Below are 23,997 nucleotides of genomic sequence, written 5' to 3' on the forward strand. Positions count from 1 at the left end.
GAGCTCTGTACAAAATGTAAACCATCCAGAATGTTTTGAGATTTTTAAAACACTGTGTTATTATATTCAGTGGCTGCACTTAAAAGATTCCTTTCCAGCTTGAAAGACTGTGTGGGTTTGAGAAAGAGACTGTGTCTACACTACAGACTTCTGCCAGCATAGCTATGTCGGTCAGGGACATGAAGAGGTGTGATCCCTAATTGGAAGAAGTCCTTAGTGTAGATGCAGCTATGTGGGCAAAGGTGTCTTTTTGCCAGTGTAGCTTGCTTCATCTGAGAGGAGAGGCACTGGTGGTTTTACTATACTATACTATACCGCACTAGGGTCAGGTCTATACTATAAATTTACATGGATATAACTATGTCACACAGGGGAGTGAAAAATACACACCCCTGAGTGACACAGTTATACTGACCTAACCCCTGGGGTAGACAGCACTACATTGACAGGAGGACTACTACCTCTCAGAAAGGTGGATTCATCGGTGATCCCTCAAGTCGAGGATGATCTTTCACAGGTTTTATTTTTTATGGGTCCTTTGGTGACTGAGGAGTCCAATCCTTGAGCCACAGGCTCATTGGCAGATATTGCAAGTGGTGTTGGAAGTCAGGGTTGGGCCATGATGGCTGCGTGACGGTTGTCTTTCTTTTCTGGTGTTTTTCTGTGACATTACAAGGTGATTTTCCTCAAAAGTGGATGTTCCTCTCTGACAAGTCTTCACCGGTCACCCTATCCTGGGCTGCTGTCTCCCAGTGTGTGGTGTCGATGCCACACCTCTTGATGCTTATATTGAGGATGTCTTTACAGCATTTCTTTTGGCCTCCCCATTTCCTTTCTCCTTTGGTGAGCTGAGCATACAGCAGTTGTTTTGGTAAGCGTACATCAGGCATGCGCACACAGTGCCCGCTCCACCTCAGCTGGTACTGGATAATCAGAGTCTCTACACTGAAGATGTCGGCTTCTGCGAGGACACTGACATTAGTGCGACAATCCTCCCTCTTTATGTTGAGGATCTTCCAAAGAAAGTTGCTGGTGCTGGCGTTACAGGGTTTTCAGGTGCTTTCTATAGGTCACCCAAGTCTCACAGCCATAGAGCAGAGTTGGGATTACCACAGCTTTATAAACTAAAAGTCTAGTGTGTGTTCTGTGTTGTGATTCTTGAACACCTGGCGAAACAGTCTGCCAAAGTCAAGGCTGGCACAGCGGATTCTGCGCTGAATCTCGACATCTGTGTCTGTCCTCTAGGAAAGACGGCTGCTAAGACAGGCCAAATGTTCTACATTTTCCATCTCTTTTTTGTTGACATAGATCTTCCTTTCTGGGTTTGATGATTGACCGGGGACTGGCTGGTGGAGAATTTTTTGTTTTGCTGATGTTCAGAGTTAGCCTTAGGCTTTTGTAAGCTTCAGAGAAGCAATTAAGTGCTGTTTATAGATCCTCCTTTTAGTGTGCAACTACAGCACAATCATCTGCATACCAGAGTTTGGTTATTGTTGCCGATATTACTTTAGTTCTGGCATGGAGATGAGAAAGGTTGAAGAGGTTGCTGTCAGTCCAATATTGGATGCCAAGGCCCTGTGGTAGACGGTCTTGGGTTAATGTTTTCACAACTGCTAAGAAAATGAAGAAAAGTGTGGGTGCCGTTACAGAGCCTTGTTTTACTCAAGTCTGGATGACAAAAGGCTCAGAGGTAGAGCTTGGGCAGCCAAACTATAACATGATTTTCCACAGAGCCTCATGGTGGTGCCTTGTGATGGTCTGAAGCTCCACTGGGACTCTGAAAATACTTCCTTTGCAAAAGGGAGCTGGCGATTCAGTAAGATTCTAGCAAGAATCTTCCCAGCAATGGAGAAAGAGGATTAACGACGCCGAAGGGAGAAGCTTTCCCGTTAGTGTAGTAGCGTCTTCACTGAAGTGCTACAGCAGCCCAGCTGCAGTGTTTTCTGGGTAGATCTGCCCTAGAACAGATTTGCCTTTATAGTATACCAGTACTCCTATACTAGTAAAGAGCTCATAGTGTAGATGCAGCCCTAGATTCCCTCTACTTAAAATGGGACAAACTATTGGAACCAGTAATATTTCTCAAAACATGAGTTTTTAATTGCTACTTCTGTGATTCTATCAGAGCTTGAGTTGCTGAGCACCATCAGTTCCCACTACCGTGCAGGAAGTGTTTAGCACCTACCTGGATTGGGCCATTATATAAAATGGCGGGTGGCCTAGAAAGAAAATCTATGGTGTGATCGTCTGACTTCAGTGATGACACGTAGGGAAACAACCTATGCATCTCTTTCTCTGATCTTATCCTATCAAGTTTATTTGCTGATCATTGATAATTCATGGTTCCATACAGCTGTTAAAGTGATCTTTGATCAATTTCAGAGAGTTATTTTTGTCATGAGTTGTAAAAATCCCTGATGAAATAATAGGAAGCAGCCTAAAAGCCTCGTTATAATGCAGTAAAGTAAGGAGGAATATTTAGAGACAATGGCAAAAGAAGTATATTTTTGCATAGACTGGACAATATTTTTGGGATGATACAGTTTAATATATTCTAGTGCAGGACAAAGTCACTTTCTTTTAGTTACAAGCAAATACTCAGCAAATAAAATTAAAAATAAAAAAGCACACGACAGTGAAAAATATGTGCATTTTACTGTCATCAAGAAACTAGTCACATTTGAAAACCAACCATCAATTTGACAGAACAGTTCTAACCTTTTCCCTCTTTTTGTTACAAGGCTGGGTTTTGGAGTGGTACTTTCATCAAGTGCTTATTTGAAAAATGATCTGCTGTACTCTGCTTTTTGCATCAGGAGGCAGAAATAACTTTTGTTGCAGTTTAATTAATTGCTCTTGCTTTTTCTTTTTTAGTTCAACTATTTACAACTAGGATAAATATTTTTAGCAAATTTTATTAATGGCAGTCATTCTGCTTTCTCTTTCTGGGGGCTTTGTTCTCATGTGTTTCCCAAAGCATTACACTTTAATGTCTTTGTTCTTTGGTTTTAAAGTCTTTCTTCAGCTGGGATAATAGAAAAAACATCTCTGTCTGCTCAGCCAGTGGCAATTCTAGCTGTTCTCAGAGGGGTATATATATCTCCAGTTTGTTGCTTGGGGAGTTAGATATACAACTCCAGATAGACTTAATGAGAGTTACATGCTTAATTCTCCACACAGTACATGGAAAATATACCCAGAATGTGAAGAGTGAGACTCTGTGATCTCAGCTTTAAGCATCTTTGCCTTTTTCTTTTCTTAATGCATTATTTCATCTGCATACATTAGCTAAAATAATTGACAGCTGGTTTGCATTTTTTTTCATCTGAGTCTGTGTCTGCTTTGTTTCTAGGGAAGGGCTGCATCTTTTGAACTGAAAGACTAGCTAATTCATAAGGTGGGGAGAGGGATTTGTCAGACAGGCTCTGTTCTTAACTTGATTGCTTTATGTCTTAGCCAAGAACAAGGTGCATTAAGGTCCATTGTCCTTAATTACAAAAATGCCAACTGTGAGTTATCATATTTAGATATTTACATTTATACAAGTACTGAGAAAAAAACTGGGTGCAAGGGGATATGGATTTACAGGGGGGTTCTGGGTGCAATGGTAATGGGACTCTGCAGGGGGGTCCAGGTGAAGGTGGTTGGGGCTCAGTGGGGGGGTCTGGGTATGAGGGAGATAGAGCTCGGCAGGGAGTGTCTGTGTGTGGGGCTCAATAGGGGGTCCAGATGCTGGGGGAGTGAGATTCAGTGGGGCAAGGATCCAGATGCAGCTGGCTAGGGCTCGGTGGGGTGGGGATCTGGGTGCAGGTGGCTCACTGGGGTGGTCCAGGTACAGGGAAGTGGGGCTCACTGGGGGGTTCCGAGTGGGGGGGGGTGAGGCTTGGTGGAAGGGTCTGGATATGAGGGGGTCTGGATGCATGGAGGTTGGGCAAATGGGGATGCAGCTCCCATACAGGGATCACTTCCCCTGCAGCTGAGGAGCGATGGGTTTAGGAAGTGCGGGGAGGGGGAGTTTACAGAGCTTCCTGCAGCTGGGGGAGAAATCTGTTGGTGGGTCTGACCCAGATGCTGTGGAGGGGAAGAGGAAGTCCCATCCTCCCCAGCCCAGCCAGGACTACCAGTTGAGCCCAGCGCAGGGTAGGAGCCACCAGCTGGGTCTTCCCCTGTCCCGCCTCCTGCTTCACAGTGATTTACCTCTCTGCTGGCTGCCCTGGGCACCCGAAACATACTGCTGAGGAGGGTCACATGACTGCTCTTGTGGCCTCCCTTTGCTTCCCCTTCAGAAAGTCATTTTTCTGTGGAGAAGCAAAGAAATCTGGGGTGGGGGAGGAGAGGAATACATTCTGTGCATGCTCAGTGGCGCAGAATTCCCTTAGGAGTACTTTGTGTAGAGACTCCTTCTGCCACTTTATGCTGCCTGCAGCTTCCCCATTACTGTCCTTTCCACCTCTGCTCCTGCACTTCCTTTCCCTCCATCCATCATTCCGAGTCTGTTCAAGGTGGTCTTTTCTGTTTCTTCCCAGAGGTGATCTCTGCTGCCCTTCACCACCCAGCATCCCCACTAGTTTGTCTCTGTATCCAAAAATTTTGCTGGTGGGGGACAGGATTACTGCCTGCAAATATTTGAAGGATGTAAACACTAAGATGGAAGATAAGTTTTTCAGGAAAGATGGTCTAGATGGTTAGGGGCTTACTCTGGAATTTGGGATATGTGGGTTCAGTTCCCTGCTCTACCTCAGACTTTGTGCAAATCACTTAATCTCTCTGTGCCTCAGTTCCCAATCTTAAAAAAAATAAAAAAACAGGGATAATAGTTCTTGTCTACCTCACAGAGGTGTTGTGAGGATAAATACATTAAAGACTGAGGTGCTCAGATATTAAGATAGATGGGGAGAAGGGAGAGACATATTCAGGAGTAATGGGATGAAATGAAAAGGACAATACAAGTTGAATATCAGAATAATCTTTTTTTTTTTTAAATGAGGTATATTTGGCTGCAGAGTCTCCCAAGGGAAATGATAGAAGTTGTGTTGCTTGGGACAAATAACTAGACTGAACAAAACACTAGGAACAATTCTGCATTGCAAGGGAATGGACTAGATGACCTACAGGATCTTTTCTGTCCTTTTACTTCTTTGATTCTCCTGCAGAAATAAGATGACACGTAAGAAAATATGGACCAATCAGGTCATTATATAAATGTACAGCAGGTCTACTACCACATGGAAAAATAGATTTCTTATTTAATCACTTGTGCACAGATTAAACATGGGCAAAGTGATTTGGAAACATAAGACTACCACCTCACCCCAAACCTTCACTTATCCATAATCTGTTACGGATGGGGCAGAGCCCAACATGTTCCTGATCAGTCATCACTTACCTCGTGGCAGATTTTATTCAGGGATGGAGTATAGGGGGGAAATTAATTCTCTGTCATTTGTGTCTCCTCTTTAGGGAACAACTAGGTAACCTATATACTCATCTGGCTTCTGGTGTCTTCAGTGGGAACTGACCAGGCAGCCCATCCCTTGGCGTAGTGCCATGTGATACAGCTAGTCTTACATCCCCCTATCACAAGAAAGCAGGGAAAGGTCTGCTTAGACAGAGTTGGGATTTATTGGAAAAGGGTAGTACTGGAGCTTGAAAGATAGAGGGTCACATGGCCAGTATTTCTAAATGTGATTTCCACAACACATCAGTAGCTTGTTAAATGTACTTCTATATGTTGCAGACAGAAGACAATAAAATTCCCGTCTCTGACTTTTGGCCTGAGTCAGATTTTTCTCTCCCGTTCCTGCCCCCACATTACGTAAGTCTCCAGTCTGCCTTCCCTCTCAGATTTGTTCTCCAAATATTAGATGAATCCAGGTCATTTTCATCCCCCTCAAATCCTCAGGTCCCGGTCCAGCTTCCTGTTCCGGATCACCAGCAGGCAATATATGCACATCACTAACAATATAAGCCCAGAACCATGATGATGGGTGCACAGCTGTAAAATTGCACACCTCACAGGAATATAGGGACCAGTTCACGAGGACTTAAAATAACTCTCACCTAACTGATCCCCTCTTTCTCTCTCTCTCTCTCTCTCCCTCTGACCTTGATGCCCTTTTTCCATGCTGCTCCTAATGCTTGGAATTCCTCTCTCTCCTCATTCAAATTCCTCCTCCTCAGAGCACTCTTCTCATTTGAGATTTAAGCTGTTGTTCTGTAAAGTGTATGTTTCTATACACATATGTTGTTTGTCTGCTTAGACTCTAAAACCCTTATGTCAGGGACCATTTATGACCCTGACATTTTGGGTAAGACAGAGCACATTGTCCTAGTCAAAAAATAATAATGCTGGACTGACTCATGGTTCTCCTGCTGTTGCAACAGGGTTCTGCTACTGCAATGGCTGGGCTTCTGGCAGCAGCAGTTTTAGGTTGGAGAGAATCAAAATGGAAAATGCACTGTATGCAAGTTACGCTCTCTGCTGCTGGTACATGGCAATATTCCTTTAATTCTGGGACTTTCAAGGTAATAGTCCAGCTATATAAGGCAGTACGGAAGCAATTAAAGTTCTGGTCCTCAACCCCTAACTGCTTAGGCTATGCCAGTCATCATGGATCTCACATCTCATCACCACCACCATTGCTGCTGTGGTTCTTACTATGACTATGCATTCAGCCATCTCTCTTGACCAATTCTGCGCAGCCCAAAAATGCATTAGCGGTGAGAGAAAGAAGCAGAAGAAAGTCAAATAGCAGCTGTGTGTCTGGAGTAGCCTTACACTGACCCTTTCCAAAATATCTCAATAGAACATATGTGTGATTTAGATCAACAGTCCATCTTTTATGGAGAACAGTCTTTGTAATATTTTTTCTTCACTGTTTTAAGGCACACAGATAACATTGCATTCCAAACAATCTGCATCCCAGTGGCAGTAATGCATTGGTATTTGTATCAGATCTGAAGTTTCTAATTTATAATTGCAGGCAGTTGTATTAGGAATAAGGAGAACATGCTGAAAAGCAATTTATGTAATAGGGAACTGAGGCAGCTAATGATCTCACCCATTGCTTTCTTATGGCCATGGTACATCAGCCCTGTTTCAAAGTTATATAGTGATATTAATTAATTTTATTTTATTAATTAAAGAATTATTAATTTAATGAAAACATTACATGTGAAATAGCAAACTGCATTAATAAGAATCTTGCAAAAATATTGTTTTCAGTAGCTGTCAGTGTGAAATGGGCTCTTTTTCCTTGGTGTGTCTTCCATTTGCTTTTACTTTATTTTTTTATAGGACTGCAAACTTTTTCTGGAAGCCACAGGAGGCAGTACACTAAAGACAAGTACAATGTAACTGCTCCTGCTTCCTTTATGGAGCGAGCTCCCAAAAATGAATTCAGGGCTGATGTTGGTGGCTCTTTGAAAGACAGAGATCCATCCAAAGGCACTTCAAAGTCCAAAGAGATTCCAGCACAAAGCTTTCTGAAACCAAAAATCCCTGTGTCTGGTTCTGTATGTGATATAAAGGCCTTATCAAAAACTGCACTGGAAGAAAATGATGTCCACAGGAAAAATCAGTTCCCAAAAGGTAAGCTGTAAATCTTGTCTTGGATCTTAGGAATGCCATTTCAGTGTTAAAATGAGGTCAGACTTAAAGGTATAAGTGAAATAATACAAAGCCTATCCATAGTTGTCTAGTTTTCAATACTGGCTAAGAGTTATTTGGTGACAGGTCACTTCACATAATTGATTTGTATAAACACTATACATTGCCGAGGTCTACAGAGACCAAAAAGGAAAAGAAAAAGGCAATGCCTTTATAAATAGATTACACACAAAAAAACCCTACCTTAAAAATGTTAAGATATAGAGTCAAGCACTGAAAAGGAAATGCCAGAATTCAGGTTGCACTTGCAATCTTGATTTGGCCTTCTTGTTTTATTACATGATCACATACTGTTTTTTCCCCAGGACCCTTGCCTCATTCAGCATGCAATCTCAGCATGGAAACTGCATCGAAAATTTCAGCATGTAGCTGAAGTCTGACAAAAGTTATAAGCAACTGAAAATAGGGTTTTGTAATGGAAAGTGTTGGGCAACCTTAACTATATGCAGCACTACATGCCCCGCCTAAAATACTGCCATCTTACATAATATATCTATGTATTTTCTGTTTTTCAAAATGTAAAGACCTCCTTTTCATGTCATTACATTAAAACACATTTTTCTTAGGCTTTGGTTCCTGCACAAAGGTTTTACCTCCATACACATTCATATTTCTATAACTGAAATGACCCCAAGGTGCCAAAATCACCCTGGGAGAGACACCAGACTTGAATTTGGCTCTAATATCTATTGATTTCTAAGAAATTACTCCAGGGATGATTTGGCCCAAGGCACTATGAACAAATATGTTGGTTTTGCTATGATAGTAGCAATTCAGCCTATTTTTCCTTATAATTTATGACTGAATAAAACTATAGTATATAACACCTGTTTAATTGACAGAGGACACAATTTTCAAATATCAGTACCTAAAGTTAAATCTATTTTAAACCACTGACTAAAAGTGACCTGATTTTGCAAATGTGCTGAACATTCACAAATCCCATTGAAGCAATAGGTGATAAGCATCTTTGAAAATATGACCACTTTATTTAGGGGCTTAACTTCAGGTACATCAGTTTCAAAATTTTGCCCAAAAGAAATCAAGCAAACAACTAATATGAAAGGAGAAATGCATCTGAAATTTTTTTAAGACATCTGTGTCTAATAACTTACATAATTTAGATTTTTTTTTTAAAGTACAGCATAATGTTTACAGTATGTCACGAGGGAAAATATTTTTAGTTTACTGCAACCAATCAATTGAAGCAAACAGCAATGGGCTTTATTTCCAGACATAAAAATCCCAGAAATCATATTATTTGACATGAGAGATGCAGTTAGTGTTGCTGTTTTAGAGTTGTGCATATGGGGATTGTTCAGTAGTTAATTTATTCTGGATTATTTCTACATTTTAAATCAGATGCTTCTCAACTGTTTTGAAAAGGTGTCTTTTGCATTTTGGGCATGGGTCTTCTCTTGGGTCTACGTTATGCAGGAAATATTGATTATAAAAGAGCAATAGAGTATGGTCATAAATAAGGAAAATCTTTTTAAAAGTCTAATTACATAACCTGTTGGATTAAGTACAGTTATAATGAATTGCTGTCCTGTGCTTTACCTTTTCTTTATTAGCATTTCATATAATCACACCAAAATAGGCCTAATGAATGCCCAGGAACAATAGAAAGAAGGAAGACTAATATATTAGAAATTAAAAAGCAATACCAATTCTCATTAAAGCCTCAGTTTGGCCAGAGACAAGTAATATGTAATTAAGTTCCACAGCAGTTTATTATTTTCCATTATCAGTGCAATAATTTTAAACGGTCTCAAAGTCTGTGAGTTGCAGTGCAGTAATATTGCTTTACATAAAGTCAGTGTGTTATGGAGGTATCTTGCTTTTCAGGAAGCAAACGCCAAACAGATCTAAATATCAAAATGGTATATTTACACTTAATTGTGAAGACTTGCTTAATGTGAAAGATACTTCTGTGTCACAGGGCAGTGACTAGCACCTATGATCAGGCCTGATCTATTCTGCTTAATGAGGCCTATTATTAACACCTTGGCATTCTTATTTCAGAAATTGCCTTCCATGTCTAATGATGTGCAGACCCAATCAAAAATTAACCATTCACTCTTAATGAACTTTTAAATCTCTCTAAGGTGATTACAAATTCAGTGGTTCAGTTGACAAAATAAAAGATTGTAAGAAGAGTGATAAACAAGAGACGGCCAGCAGGGTAACAACCTCCGCAGCTCACTCACCAGATGTTACTCATGAGAAACAAGAAGCATTCACACAGCCAGAAATCTGCGCTGAGCCTGAGAAAATTCCATCCAGCCTACTGACTCTAAGGGTAAAATATCAAATGTTTCTCTACTGTTAATTCTGGGACTGATTTTTCATGAATGCTGGTTCCTTCCTGGGAACTCACCAAGGGCAGAAGTTCAGAGTTAGTTTTGTGTTCCTTTTTCACTTGTGTTTGTCACTTATATCTGCTGTTGAATTATTCACAAGACCATCTTGTCTGACTGCAAAAGAGACGCAGTGCAACTGGTTGTATCTAGAACAAATGCCATTTTCACAGCTTCAGAAGCCAATGGAATGATGATAAAAGCTGGGAGTTCAGCGTTCAGAAAGTCACAGTTTCCATATGCTCTAGAACTGCTCCTCAGCTCTTCGTGAGCCTGGGGATAATTTACATTTAAATAGTCCTAGGACCAATCCTATTCAATTTATTCATAAATGATCTGGAGAAAGGGGTAAACAGTGAGGTGGCAAAGTTTGCAGATGATACTAAACTACTCAAGATAGTTAAGACTAAAGCAGATTGTGAAGAACTTCAAAAAGATCTAACAAAACTAAGTGATTGGGCAACAAAATGGCAAATGAAATTTAATGTGGATAAATGTAAAATAATGCACATTGGAAAAAATAGTCCCACCTATACATACGATATGATGGGGGCTAATTTAGCTACAACGAATCCGGAAAAATATCTTGGAGTCATCGTGGACAGTTCTCTGAAGATGTCCATGCAGTGTGCAGAGGCAGTCAAAAAAGCAAACAGGATGTTAAGAATCATTAAAAAGGGAATAGAGAATAAGACTGAGAATATATTATTGCCCTTATGTAAATCCATGGTACGCTCACATCTCGAATACTGTGTACAGATGTGGTCTCCTCACCTCAAAAAAGATATACTGGCACTAGAAAAGGTTCAGAAAAGGGCAACTAAAATGATTAGGGGTTTGGAGAGGGTCCCATATGAGGAAAGATTAAAGAGGCTAGCACTCTTCAGCTTGGAAAAGAGGAGACTAAGGGGAGATATGATAGAGGTATATAAAATCATGAGTGATGTGGAGAAAGTGGATAAGGAAAAGTTATTTACTTATTCCCACAATACAAGAACTAGGGGTCACCAAATGAAATTAATAGGCAGCAGGTTTAAAACAAATAAAAGGAAGTTCTTTTTCACGCAGCGCACAGTCAACTTGTGGAACTCCTTACCTGAGGAGGTTGTGAAGGCTAGGACTATAACAGCATTTAAAAGAGAACTGGATAGAGTCATGAAGGTGAAGTCCATAAATGGCTATTAGCCAGGATGGGTAAAGAATGGTGTCCCTAGCCTCTGTTTGTCAGAGGATGGAGATGGATGGCAGGAGAGAGATCACTTGATCATTACCTGTTAGCTTCACTCCCTCTGGGGCACCTGGCATTGGCCACTGTCAGTAGACAGATACTGGCTAGATGGACCTTTGGTCTGACCCAGTACGTCCGTTCTTATATTCTTATGTTCTTACACAAATCCTAAAATGACACTACTCAAGCACAGCTCATAGCAGGAATTATTAGTATATGCTGGCTATAATGTAAATTTTTATTGGCATTCAGGAAGATGCAGTTCTTGGGCAGAGGCAGTAGCCATGGCAGGAGGGGAAACAGGGAATGAACTCCCGCCCAGACTCCCACCAGACCCTGAAAACAGAGGGATTTGCTGCTATCTCATCTGATGCAATGAGTTACACCAGTCCCCTTTCCCCCATGACTCACTCTCATTGGTTGAGCAGGGATGCTTAGGTCTTGGTGCTTCTGAAACATGTCACTGCAGTTTATTTTCTTGTGTATCATCTGGGAATGAGTTTTCAAGAAGATTTATATGTAAGGAAAGTTTGTGAGCTGCTAGTGACAAGCTGTTTCTGAGCTGCTGTTTTTTTGAGAAACATTGGGCAAAGAGTCAGAGTCTTAAATCAGGATAATTTTGTAAAAATCTGAAACTTAAAAACAGTTTAATACATTTACTTCAAATTTGGCAGGAATATTCCACTTTGCCTTTAGAATAAATTTGGTAATATTCAAGTCAAATCAGTTTTCCAAGCTAAAGTTAAAGGGGAGCAAATTCAGGGCTGGAAGATGGTTGTTACCTTAACCGTTGAGATGCATTGACTTCTCCATGATAATCCTTTACTAAACCATACTTGATGGGCGTCTCAATGTTGTGTGTTTTGACTTTTTCGTTTAGGAGGCTCTGGAAGTCCATAAACCTCAGTTTATTTCTCGTTCACAAGAACGGTTGAAAAAACTTGAACACATGGCACAACTGAGGAAAACCCAGCAGAATGACACTTCAGAAAAGCAAGAAGGAGCTCTTCTTCCTCAAAAACTTTCCTCAACATCCATTTCTAACAAAAAGAAGCAATATACCGTTCCTCACCCTCTCAGTGGTAAGATGAATTGTGATTGTTGCATCAGTATCAGGTTTGTAACTGGATATGAAATCTTGGTATGAATGCAGTATTTTCACATTAACTTTAGTGAGAATCAGACTGACTGTTGTTGTTACACAACTGTCAACATGCCAACCTCTATACTAATGCTCTAAACAGAAGCTGTGGTAGGATGCAGCTGGAGAGAGAGAGAACAGTTTTAGCAACAGTGACACAGATTCTCAAAGTTATTTAGGCACCTAACTCCCATTGAAATCACCCGTGGCCTTATCAAAACTTTGGAAATTAACCAGTTATGAGGTTACATCTGTATATCATGGTGCTACTCAGATGCTACAGAGATGAGCACATGAGAAACAGACTGCTGTAGCAATACACCTTAAAACTGGCCACTTTCCTAAGAATAAACCTGGATATGCAAGAGAAGTGGAGAGGTTGTTAGCCCTAGTGAGTAACATACTGAATTGTTTTGGTGTGGTGTGCAGTAGCTGTATGCCTGATAGACCTTCTCATTGCTCAGATCACAGAGGTCTCCAGATAAATGACATCAAACCACATTACTTAAAACTATTACTTTTGGACTTTCTTAGCTTCATCAGCTATGTTTTTCTTTATTAATACCATTCACAAAAGAAAAGTGTGTGCTTAAATATCAGATTTATTTACATGGTTAGCATTCCTCTTTATATTTTATTTTTAAGTTCAGTTAAAGCTGCAGGCTTCTGAAACCACAGCTTTGTACTAAAAAACCAAAACAACGGAAGGCCTCATTAAACAAGTACACAATAAGAAGCTTGTCTTCAGCTATTCTGCTGACAAAGCATTAGAAAGCAAAAATGCAGTTGTTTTTCTGACATGCTAAATTACCTAGTAGACCACATGCTTGAATGATCTCTTACTGTAGTATTCATGCCACTGTTTTGAAAGGGACTCTGTTTTCTTTTAAAGTTATAGTTGGACCAGTATGTTGGCAGCAGTGCTCTGCGCTGGGCCAGCAGAGACTCAGGTATGTAACCTCCAGTCCTCTGCTCCCCAGCTACTGAATACCAGACTCATTCCAGGAATGACATGCTTGATGCTCAAATGGTGTGGCAGGGAGGAAATTAGATGTTTCCTCCCAATTGCTTATGAATGAGAGGCCTTGGAAGAGATGGCAAGTTCTGGTTCTCCAACAAGAGGCAAAATCCTGCACTGAGAATTAGCAGGAGGTTTAATTCAAGTTTTTACAGTGTAGTGGGGAGATGAAGATCCCAGAAAGATAGTTGCAAGGTCCTCACTTGTTCAGTCCCAGATTGGCAGAAGCCTTAAGAGGCTTTGACTTTCATCTGAACACAGCTGCCAGTGAAGTTTTCATCTTGCAGGCCAAGCAGAAATTAGTACAGTTCCATGGATTATTTTCCTCTCCTCTCCCACTGCCATCTCTTGGTAGTTGGAGTATTGAACTGTGCTTACACTCCAGATGCCTTAGTCACACAACAACATAGCTTTAAAACAAAATCTAGGATGTTCTATAATTTTCAAGGTTACATCCATTGTATCTCAACCCCAGGTGACATGTTAGTGCTAATGCATTTTGGATCATTGCTTTGGGGAATTCTAATTCTTGGTGTTATTTGATCTATAGCCTAATACAATCCATTCCATCTTGGCTGTAAAAGTGGAATATAGATTATTACTTTACAGTTCAATAGGTTTAAAAACAGAAGCCAAAGAATACTTTAAAAAGGTGAATAAAATTCATTTCCCCATCCAATTAATCAGGTTCATGTATTTACTTATTGCGAAATCCTCACCCCATTGAAGTCAATGGCAAAACTCCCAGAAATCCACCCTTGAAGATTGTAATGTCATAAAGCTGCTGGTTTTCCAGTCCAAGGAAGGCAGGGAGGCAAGACCTGGATTTCTAATGTAAAAATCAAGAAGGAAATATATGGCTGTGGCTGTATGGATTTTTGTTTGGTTGACTGGTTCTTGGGGAGGCAGTATTTGGATGGTATTGGAGGGGAACATAGGATGGGGGATATCAGGTTTTTGTCATACATCTTAGAGAAGAAGCAAAAAAAAGACACAACTTAATGTTTCCCTTAGTTGGGTCATGTTTAAAGGCCCCAAGTCCAACTATACAAAGATTTTCTGAAATAAAAATGAAAAATTTAACCTCTTTCTCCTTGAATGATTATTAAATATTAATTTATATGCTTGTACAATGAGAAAAACATAATATTGAAATGCATTCATTAATGGCTCAAGTAAATGGCTGTTTCCATCTCTTTATGGTTAGTTATTAAAGATAAATGTGTCTAAAGAGGAGCTTTCATTCCCATAACTCATCTGCCACAACTTGTTACTCATAGAAACTCTCACTGAATTTTCTGTTTGTGATATCTTATCATTCTCATCATGACAGAAATAGTCACATATATGCCATAGTAAATTGACTTATGGATAAATAGTAAATTTTAGGTGTCTGACTAAGCATAAATATGTAGGCTACAGTTAAGAAATAGTTTACTAAATTGTTAATGACCAAGTACAACTTTTTAAAAATGACTCTATTTACTTATTCAGTTAAACGCAACCACAACAAAAAAGAGAAATTGGGAAGTATATAAATATACTGAGCATACTTAATTTGTACTGAGTCATGACCATGAGCATTTTGAACCTTCTACTGATGCTGGCTATTATGCAGAGCCTACTGTCATTAATGGTATTAGCAGTGCAGGCAGAGGCCTTTCTAGTAATAGGCAAGCTTTGCAGCAGATTTCTGGGAGAAGCAGCACAGCAGGCTGGTCTATTGGAGGAGATAGACTGGGGTGGGGTGAATTGCAGAACGCTCTAACTGGTCTGTGTGAACCTGGCTGGCACTAACTAAAAGGTGCTTGCTGATAGAGTTCACAGGACTACATCAATGCATACTAGATACCTTCCAGTTCACCGCAACAGCATGCACGTAGGCCAGTTAGAGCACTACACATTAGAGTGCTCTGCAATTCACACCCCCATAGACCCTGCCTCTAGGCAGCTGCCTCTTAGGAAATAGCTTCTTAGTTTGCCTATAGCTAGAGGAGCTTCTGGGTGAGAAGGACAGGGGCTGGAGAATTGGAGCACAAAACAGACAGTGTGGCCCTATGTCTCTTGCCTCTCCCCCACCCCATCTTCTTCCCCTTCCCCTTTTTACTTCTGGACACAGATCTGAGTGCTGTTCTGTACTCAAGTGTTGAACAAAGCAGGCAGCTCTCTGGAGCTGTAAGTTACCATCCATCTGGGAGTGGGAAGAAAGGGAGGTTCTGATGCACCCTAGTCAAACCGGGGAGCCTGGGACCAGGCCATTAAATGGTAAGCTGAAATGACAAAACATGCCCCCCCCCCCAGAGTGGGGTGACCTGGAGCAGAGAGGAAGAGGGGAATCCTGCAGCAGTCTGGCTCTGGGGTACCAGGACCCCAGAGGAGACCCAATCTTGCTCCTATTGGCAGGAGGGGAGATTGCTGCCGACTAACCCCCTTAGCTCAGTTTAAGCTCCACAGTTTGCTACCTGTTTGCAAGCACCAAGCTCCTCATACCACTGGCTGGGAGGGACAGCAGGTCCCAGTGGAGAGGAGTAATATTAACAGGGAGAAGAGTTCCCACCAGTGGCCACAGATGCAAAAGCCTAGACTCTGAGGTGGTGACACCTGTTACTCAGGAGCGATTCATTGCGTGGAGGGTAGTGGGATGTGTCTGAGAATGAAGATGAATGTGTGTGCAAGGTTGTGTGTGTTCAGGCACGTGTGTGTAAAATTCATCCAAAAGCAAATGCCCTGCGCAGGTGGCTGCGGGGGGAACTATCCCCGATGTGGACCTGGGGCTCTTGCTGACTGCATACTACCAGCACCCCACCAATGAATATTTTATTTTAAAATAATGATTTTAATTCCTGGTGACTATGGCGGAGTGCTGAATGCTGCATGAGACAGAGCCTGCCAGCTAGACTGGGGAATCCCAGCTCCCCTTCCAGCTTCTCCACCTACTCCTTTTGCCATGCAGCTTCCCTATACTTCTCTTCCTTCCCCTGCCTCTCTCCTATCACCTCCACCCCCTCGCTCCTCACCTTGTGATCACTCCTGCTCACCCATTGATCCCAGGTGGCTGGTGCTGCCAGCTCCCTAGCTGGCAAATGCCTGCACAGCACCTCATACCCCCTAGAATCAAAAATGCAGCCAACCAGGCAGGCCAGTGTTCCCAGTGTACAGAGCCCAGGCTGCCGAGGGCCAACTGTGGAACAAGCTGAAAGTTAAGGCTGACTGTCATCAGAGTCTGCAAGCGTGGGCATGGCCACCCGTGTGCTGAGAGCTAGTCTCTCTCTGCCCTCCGCCTGAGCCTGAGTTGGTGACCAGGTGAGCTGACTGGAGTGAGTGACTGGGGCAGGGAAGGCATCTCCAGGACCAGCCCGACTACAGGGGGTGTATATAGCAGGCAGAGACCAAGGGCAGGGCAACCCCCCCATGGACCTAGAAGGCTATCCGGGGGGTTGGGATGGAAAGAAGGGCTACCAGGGGAAGGCGGGTGGTCCAGGAGTTGATTGGAGGGGCTGTGCAGGTCATGCTGAATCCTGACCCCACTGAGCCTAAACCACCAGAGGGCGGGAGTGTGATCCTTGCTGGTGAACTATTCCTCAAAGCACGCAGTAAGGGGGTCAGCCTGGCTTAGAGTCTTCAGCTCCACTGTCATTTGGCAGAGCCCCCAAATTCTGATCACTCCAGCCCCCCACTCAGTCCCGCTGGGCATTGCTGAGAGCAGAGATGGCCACCTGTTTGCACCCCATACAGGCACGTGGGCCAATTATTCTAAGTGGGAGCAGCCTGCAGTGCGCATCCCTGCTGATAAATTATATAACAACTCGACTCAAAATTAAGTATACTGGTGCTGAAGGGCTAAGCCAGGTGTACACTCCAGAGCATGAGAGCAGAGCCTTTCAGTGAGACCACATTGGTAACGAAGGCTACAGAGTGCAGGCTGCGCTGGTAACAAATGGCCCCAGATTCCAGCAGGCTGTCGGTGTGTGTGTGTGTCTGTGTCTGTGTATGTTGGGGCGGGGGGCTGATTCCATTCCACACTTCTGTTCCATGGCTGTGTTGCAATAAGATTTGATAGTCTGCACCGGGCAGAGGAGCAGCACACTGAAGTTTTGCCTAGGGCATGAGCTTGTCTTGAGCAGCCTTTGAGTGCACTTATTTAGCATGCATCTGAGTACTTATTTAGAAGGTTGTGGAAGAGTTATTGTCCTTCTTTAGTACTATATAATCTAGTAGATGTATTTGAAAGTTTAAAGTTTTGCCTTTAAAACAATTTGAGGCTTTTTAAGGATATTTAATAGAATATTAAAATAAACATGGTAATGGATCTGTAGACTGCTTTGGAGATTTGGACCAATTCACATTCATTTTAGTGGGAAATGGCATCTGTATCCCCTAGATAGCTTCAGAAATCCCAGCTGTAGTCTCCAACACAGTTCTCTCTTGCTGTTGGAAAATGATGTCACTTTGCAACAGAATGCCTGGAAGTCAGTCAGCTCAGAAAAGGTGACATCGTATGACTAACACATAAAGCTGGCTTCTCCCTTTACATGCTCATGAGCCTAAGGCCCACCCAAAATGCAAGCTGCTCAGATAATAGTAAATTATCTTCGTTACCTGCAAAGCATCACGCAGAAATCTGATCATAAGTAAAGAATAATATACTCTGGCAATGGGATCTGGCATGTAATTGAGAACTTAGGTCTTGACAGGTAAGTACGGGATGAAAAATTTCCAAATTATTTTGTATTATAACGTAAGTGTGCATGCTTCAGATTGTAAACTCACTTTAGGGTTGTATGCTCATTGGGGGGCAAGGATTGTCATTTACTATATCTTTTATGGCACCCACCACCATAGGAACCTATATATTCTGTTAAGAAGCTGGGATCTTGAAGTGTTTTTTTGTTTGTCTGGATTTGTCGTTGTTTTTGTTTTACAAATCCACTGAATTTCCTTTTTAGTGCACAAGTCCTTCTTTGGACAGCTGTTCCGTTCTTTTACATTAGCACTAGCTGCTCCATTAGGATAACAAAAGGCAGCCTTGTAACGTCCCTTCCATTCTCTCTGATGCTACAGCCTTTAAGCTTCTTCCCCCCAATATCATTGGAAATGAGAATGAACATCCTGCTGACAAAATTCCAGACCTTGGTAACCCTGAACTGTGAAACAGGTTAAATTAGTATCCATGCAAGTGTTCATTACCCTGAAGTCCATAGGGCACTTAGCAAGGGCAGTGCCATTATCAGGCATGAAGAACTATTGGAATAAAGAAAATAACATGGCAAGGGTTAAACAGCTAATTCTTAATCTCTAAACTAGCATCTTCTGGGGCCATTTTCACAACAGCTGAGGGAAAACTGCAGGGACTCTGCCAAATCCGGCTTGTCTGCACGTTTCTTGGTCTCTGGGGAGCAGTATGTTCTTTCAAAACAATAGACATAAAAACAGCATTAGAAAAACAGAGAACCCTAGAGAACAGAATGATGAGATGGAAACCAAGTTAAAGCATATACTATGCTTTTAATAGGGTCCATAGGCTTCAGAGTATGGTCTTCTGATTGCCTCTTTAGCCTGAGAATGATGATTTAAGCTCTTTCCTCCTTTCCCGGGGTCTTTGTAACCATGTCAAACACACAGCTCCTTTTCAGCATATCATCAGTTGTAATTCATGAATTTGCCAGCAACAGTTTTTGTAAGGGCAACTTGACTAGCAGGCATGACTTCCACTGGCCAGGACATAAGTGACCCTGGTCATAGGTTCTGGAACACTCTAGCTGGGCTGCACAGCATCCTTATTATACTCCTGGACTACTTACAGTGAGTAAACTTGCAGGGGTTACCCTATGACTGGAGAATTGCTAGCATAGTTCCTATTTTTAAGAAAGGGGAAAAACGTGATGCAGGAGACTACAGGCCTGTTACTTTGCTCTTGATTGTATGCAAGGTCTTGAAACAAATTTTGAAAGAGAAAGTAGTTAAGGACAGAGGTAATTGGAATAAAATATATCATGGTTTTACAAATCGTAGATGATTCCAGACCAACCTGATATCCTTCTTTGAGATAACTGATTTTTTTTAGACAAAGGAAATGTGGTAGGTCTAATCTACCTGGATTTCAGTAAGGCATTTGATACAGTTCTGCACTGGAAATTGTTTGTTAAATTGGAGAAGATGGGGATTAACAGAAGAATTGAAAGGTGAATAAGGAACTGGGTAAAGGGGAGACTACAGCAGGTCATACTGAAAGGTGAACTGTCACGCTTCAATGGGACTCCACAGGGATTGGTGTTGGGATAAACCTTCTTTAACATTTTTATTAATGATCTTGGCACAAAAAGTGAGAGTGTGCTAATAAAATTTGAGGATGGCACAAAGTTGAGAGGTGTAGCTAATACAGAGGAGGACCAGAATATCATACAAGAAGATCTGGGTGACCTTGTAAACTGGAGTAATAGAAATGGGATGAAATGTAATAATGCAAAGTCTTGCACTTAGGGACCAACAAGAATTTTTGCTCTAAACTGGGAACTTATCAGTTGGAAGTGACAGAGGAGGAAAAAGACCCCTGGGTATATTGGTTGATCACAGGATAACTACGAGCTGCCAATGTGAGGCGCTGTGAAAAAGGCTAATGCAATTGTAGGATGCATCAGGTGAGATATTTCCAGTGTTAGTAATATTATAAAAGGCACTAGTGAGACCTCAATCTTTTTTTTCTCCTTATAATTCACATGTAGCTTCTAGTAATTTGACTGATGATTTTATCACAAAGGTTTTAAAAACTGTGATTGAGATGCTGTTTGTAGCATTGTCTTGAACAAATGTGTATGCTGTGGCACTGAATTGCTCCTAGATGAGCATGCTCTACACCTATTTCACCATGAAAAACACATATTTTTTATCTTAATGTTACTGTGAAAAGGAACCATTGGCATTTAGAGACCTCTCTTTAACATCACTTTAACAGAATGAAGTGTGTTTATTGAGAATATAGGCTTATTAGATCACACATAATCTTCAAACCATTTTGCTCATGTTGTTATAACTTTACTGTTTCTCGCAAAGGAGCAAGATAATTGGTATCCAATATCATTTTCATATAAATACCAACATCTGTGCAGCTTCCCTTTACCTTCTCATCTTCAAAAACAAGTTGTTTACTATTTGTAATTGTAATTATAGACTCATAGACTCTAGGACTGGAAGGGACCTCGAGAGGTCATCGAGTCCAGTCCCCTGCCCTCATGGCAGGACCAAATACTGTCTAGACCATCCCTGATAGACATTTATCTAACCTACTCTTAAATATCTCCAGAGATGGAGATTCCACAACTTCCCTAGGCAATCTATTCCAGTGTTTAACTACCCTGACAGTTAGGAACTTTTTCCTAATGTCCAACCTAAATCTCCTTTGCTGCAGTTTAAGCCCATTGTTTCTTGTTCTATCATTGGAGGCTAAGGTGAACAAGTTTTCTCCCTCCTCCTGATGACACCCTTTTAGATACCTGAAAACTGCTATCATGTCCCCTCTCAGTCTTCTCTTTTCCAAACTAAACAAACCCAATTCCTTCAGCCTTCCTTCATAGGTCACGTTCTCAAGACCTTTAATCATTCTTGTTGCTCTTCTCTGGACCCTCTCCAATTTCTCCACATCTTTCTTGAAATGCGGTGCCCAGAACTGGACACAATACTCCAGTTGAGGCCTAACCAGCGCAGAGTAAAGCGGAAGAATGACTTCTCGTGTCTTGTTTACAACACACCTGTTAATGCATCCCAGAATCATGTTTGCTTTTTTTGCAACAGTATCACACTGTTGACTCATATTAAGCTTGTGGTCCACTACGACCCCCAGATCTCTTTCTGCCATACTCCTTCCTAGACAGTCTCTTCCCATTCTGTATGTGTGAAACTGATTGTTCCTTCCTAAGTGGAGCACTTTGCATTTATCTTTATTGAACTTCATCCTGTTTACCTCAGACCATTTCTCCAACTTGTCCAGATCATTTTGAATTTTGACCCTGTCCTCCAAAGCAGTTGCAATCCCTCCCAGTTTGGTATCGTCCGCAAACTTAATAAGCGTACTTTCTATGCCAACATCTAAATCGTTGATGAAGATATTGAACAGAACCGGTCCCAAAACAGAACCCTGCGGAACCCCACTTGTTATACCTTTCCAGCAGGATTGGGAGCCATTAATAACTACTCTGAGTACGGTTATCCAGCCAGTTATGCACCCACCTTATAGTAGCTCCATCTAAATTGTACTTTCCTAGCTTATCTATAAGAATATCATGCAAGACCGTATCAAATGCCTTACTAAAGTCTAGGTATATCACATCCACCGCTTCTCCCTTATCCACAAGGCTCGTTATCCTATCAAAGAACGCTATGAGATTAGTTTGACACGATTTGTTCTTTACAAATCCATGCTGGCTATTCCCTATCACCTTACCACCTTCCAAGTGTTTGCAGATGGTTTCTTTGATTACCTGCTCCATTATCTTCCCTGGCACAGAAGTTAAACTAACTGGTCTGTAGTTTCCTGGGTTGTTTTTATTTCCCTTTTTATAGATGGGCACTATATTTGCCCCCTTCCAGTCTTCTGGAATCTCCCCCGTCTCCCATGATTTCCCAAAGATAATAGCTAGAGGCTCAGATACCTCTTCCATTAACTCCTTGAGTATTCTAGGATGCATTTCATCAGGCCCTGGTGACTTGCAGGCATCTAACTTTTCTAAGTGATGTTTTACTTGCTCTTTCCTTATTTTCTCTTCTAAACCTACCCTCTTCCCGTAAGCATTCACTATACTAGACATTCCTTCAGACTTCTCAGTGAAGACCGAAACAAAGAAGTCATTAAGCATCTCTGCCATTTCCAAGTCTCCCGTTACTGTTTCCCCCTCCTCATTGAGCAGTGGGCCTACCCTGTCCTTAGTCTTCCTCTTGCTTCTAATGTATTGATAAAAAGTCTTCTTGTTTCCCTTTATTCCCATAGCTAGTTTGAGTTCATTTTGTGCCTTTGCTTTTCTAATCTTGCCTCTGCATTCCTGTGTTATTTGCCTATATTCATCCTTCGTGATCTGACCTAGTTTCCATTTTTTATATGACGCCTTTTTATTTTGTAGGTCACGCAAGATCTCAAGGGTAAGCCAAGGTGGTCTTTTGCCACATTTTCTATCTTTCCTAACCATTGGAATAACTTGCTTTTGGGCCCTTAATAGCATCTCTTTGAAAAACTGCCAACTTTCCTCAGTTGTTTTTCCTCTCAGTCTTAATTCCCATGGGACCTTGCCTATCAGCTCTCTGAGCTTACCAAAATCCGCCTTCCTGAAATCCACTGTCTCTATTCTGCTGTACTCCCTTCTACCCTTCCTTAGAATTGCAAATTCTATGATTTCATAGAATTCTATGAATTCATGGACAGGATTTCACAAAATGCCCGAAGTATTGTTACAAAAATGTGAATGTTTATCCAGCAGAAGATTTTATTATCACAAGTACATTTCAGAGGCAAACAACCTACAACTCTTTTACTAGCCTTTGTACTGTGCAATGTGTACTGTTAAATTTCTAGAGTGCTAATTATTCCAAGAAACACTATTCTGCTGTTGACTATGTCAAACAAATTAGAGATCCCACTGTGACGAACTGAATAGAAACAATGTTCAAATAACTGGATTTAAATCTCAAAAACCATGATGTAATTACTTTAGTGACAAGACTTCCAGCTGTTCTTAGGCCTTTAAATCCTCCTAATGAACAGCTTTGTGATCTTCGTGTACATCAGCACTTCTAGGTGGTCTTTTTTTTAATTCACAAGAACATATTTTTATACCCTCTGTTTTCCTTTCCTTCTGAGAGACTGTTTACTGGAAACAGCAATATAGGAAATAAGACGATTACTCACCTTTGTAACTGTTGTTCTTCAAGATGTGTTGCTCATATCCATTCCAATTAGGTGTGCGTGCGCCGCATGCACGATCGTCGGAAGATTTTTACCCTAGCAACACTCAGGGGATGCCGGATATATGCCCCTGCTGACCCAGCACCCCCTCAGTTCCTTCTTGCCAGCTACTCTGACAGTTGGGAAGGAGGGCGGGTTTGGAATGGACATAAGCAACACATCTCGAAGAACAACAGTTACAAAGGTGAGTAACCGTCATTTCTTCTTCAAGTGCTTTCTCATATTGATTCCAATTAGGTGACTCCCAAGCCTTACCTAGGCAGTGGGGTTGGAGTGAGATGTTGTGGAGTGCAGGACCGCTGAACCAAGTGCAGCATCACCCCTGGACTGCTGCACTATAGCACAGTGGGAAGTGAAGGTATGTGCTGCTGACCAAGCTGCTGCCCTACAGATCTCCTGTATGGGCACATGAGCCAGGAAGGTGGAGGACAAAGCTTGAGCCCTAGTAGAGCGGGCAGTAAGATGTGTAGTTGGGACATCAACCAAGTCATAGCACGCACGGATGCATGATGTAATCCAGAACGAGATGCGCTGTGTGGAGACTGCGAGGCCCTTCATCCGGTTTGCCACCGCTACGAACAGCTGGGTTGTCCTCCTAAAGGGTTTCGTTCATTCGATGTAAAAGGCGAGGC

At 41.7% G+C, this 23,997-nt stretch overlaps 1 protein-coding gene across 1 annotated transcript in view; it reads left to right on the top strand.

The window, feature by feature from the left end:
- Positions 1–23,997, top strand: part of C6H10orf90 (chromosome 6 C10orf90 homolog) — a 104,046-nt gene that overhangs the window by 65,741 nt on the left and 14,308 nt on the right. Inside the window, exons 4-6 of the mRNA XM_050959391.1 lie at positions 7,298–7,591; positions 9,778–9,971; positions 12,138–12,339. Of these exons, the coding sequence (XP_050815348.1) occupies positions 7,298–7,591; positions 9,778–9,971; positions 12,138–12,339 (690 nt within the window). The remainder of the gene's footprint in view (positions 1–7,297; positions 7,592–9,777; positions 9,972–12,137; positions 12,340–23,997) is intronic.

This window comes from Gopherus flavomarginatus, chromosome 6 (assembly GCF_025201925.1).
Source record: "Gopherus flavomarginatus isolate rGopFla2 chromosome 6, rGopFla2.mat.asm, whole genome shotgun sequence".
Classification (NCBI taxonomy): domain Eukaryota; kingdom Metazoa; phylum Chordata; order Testudines; family Testudinidae; genus Gopherus; species Gopherus flavomarginatus.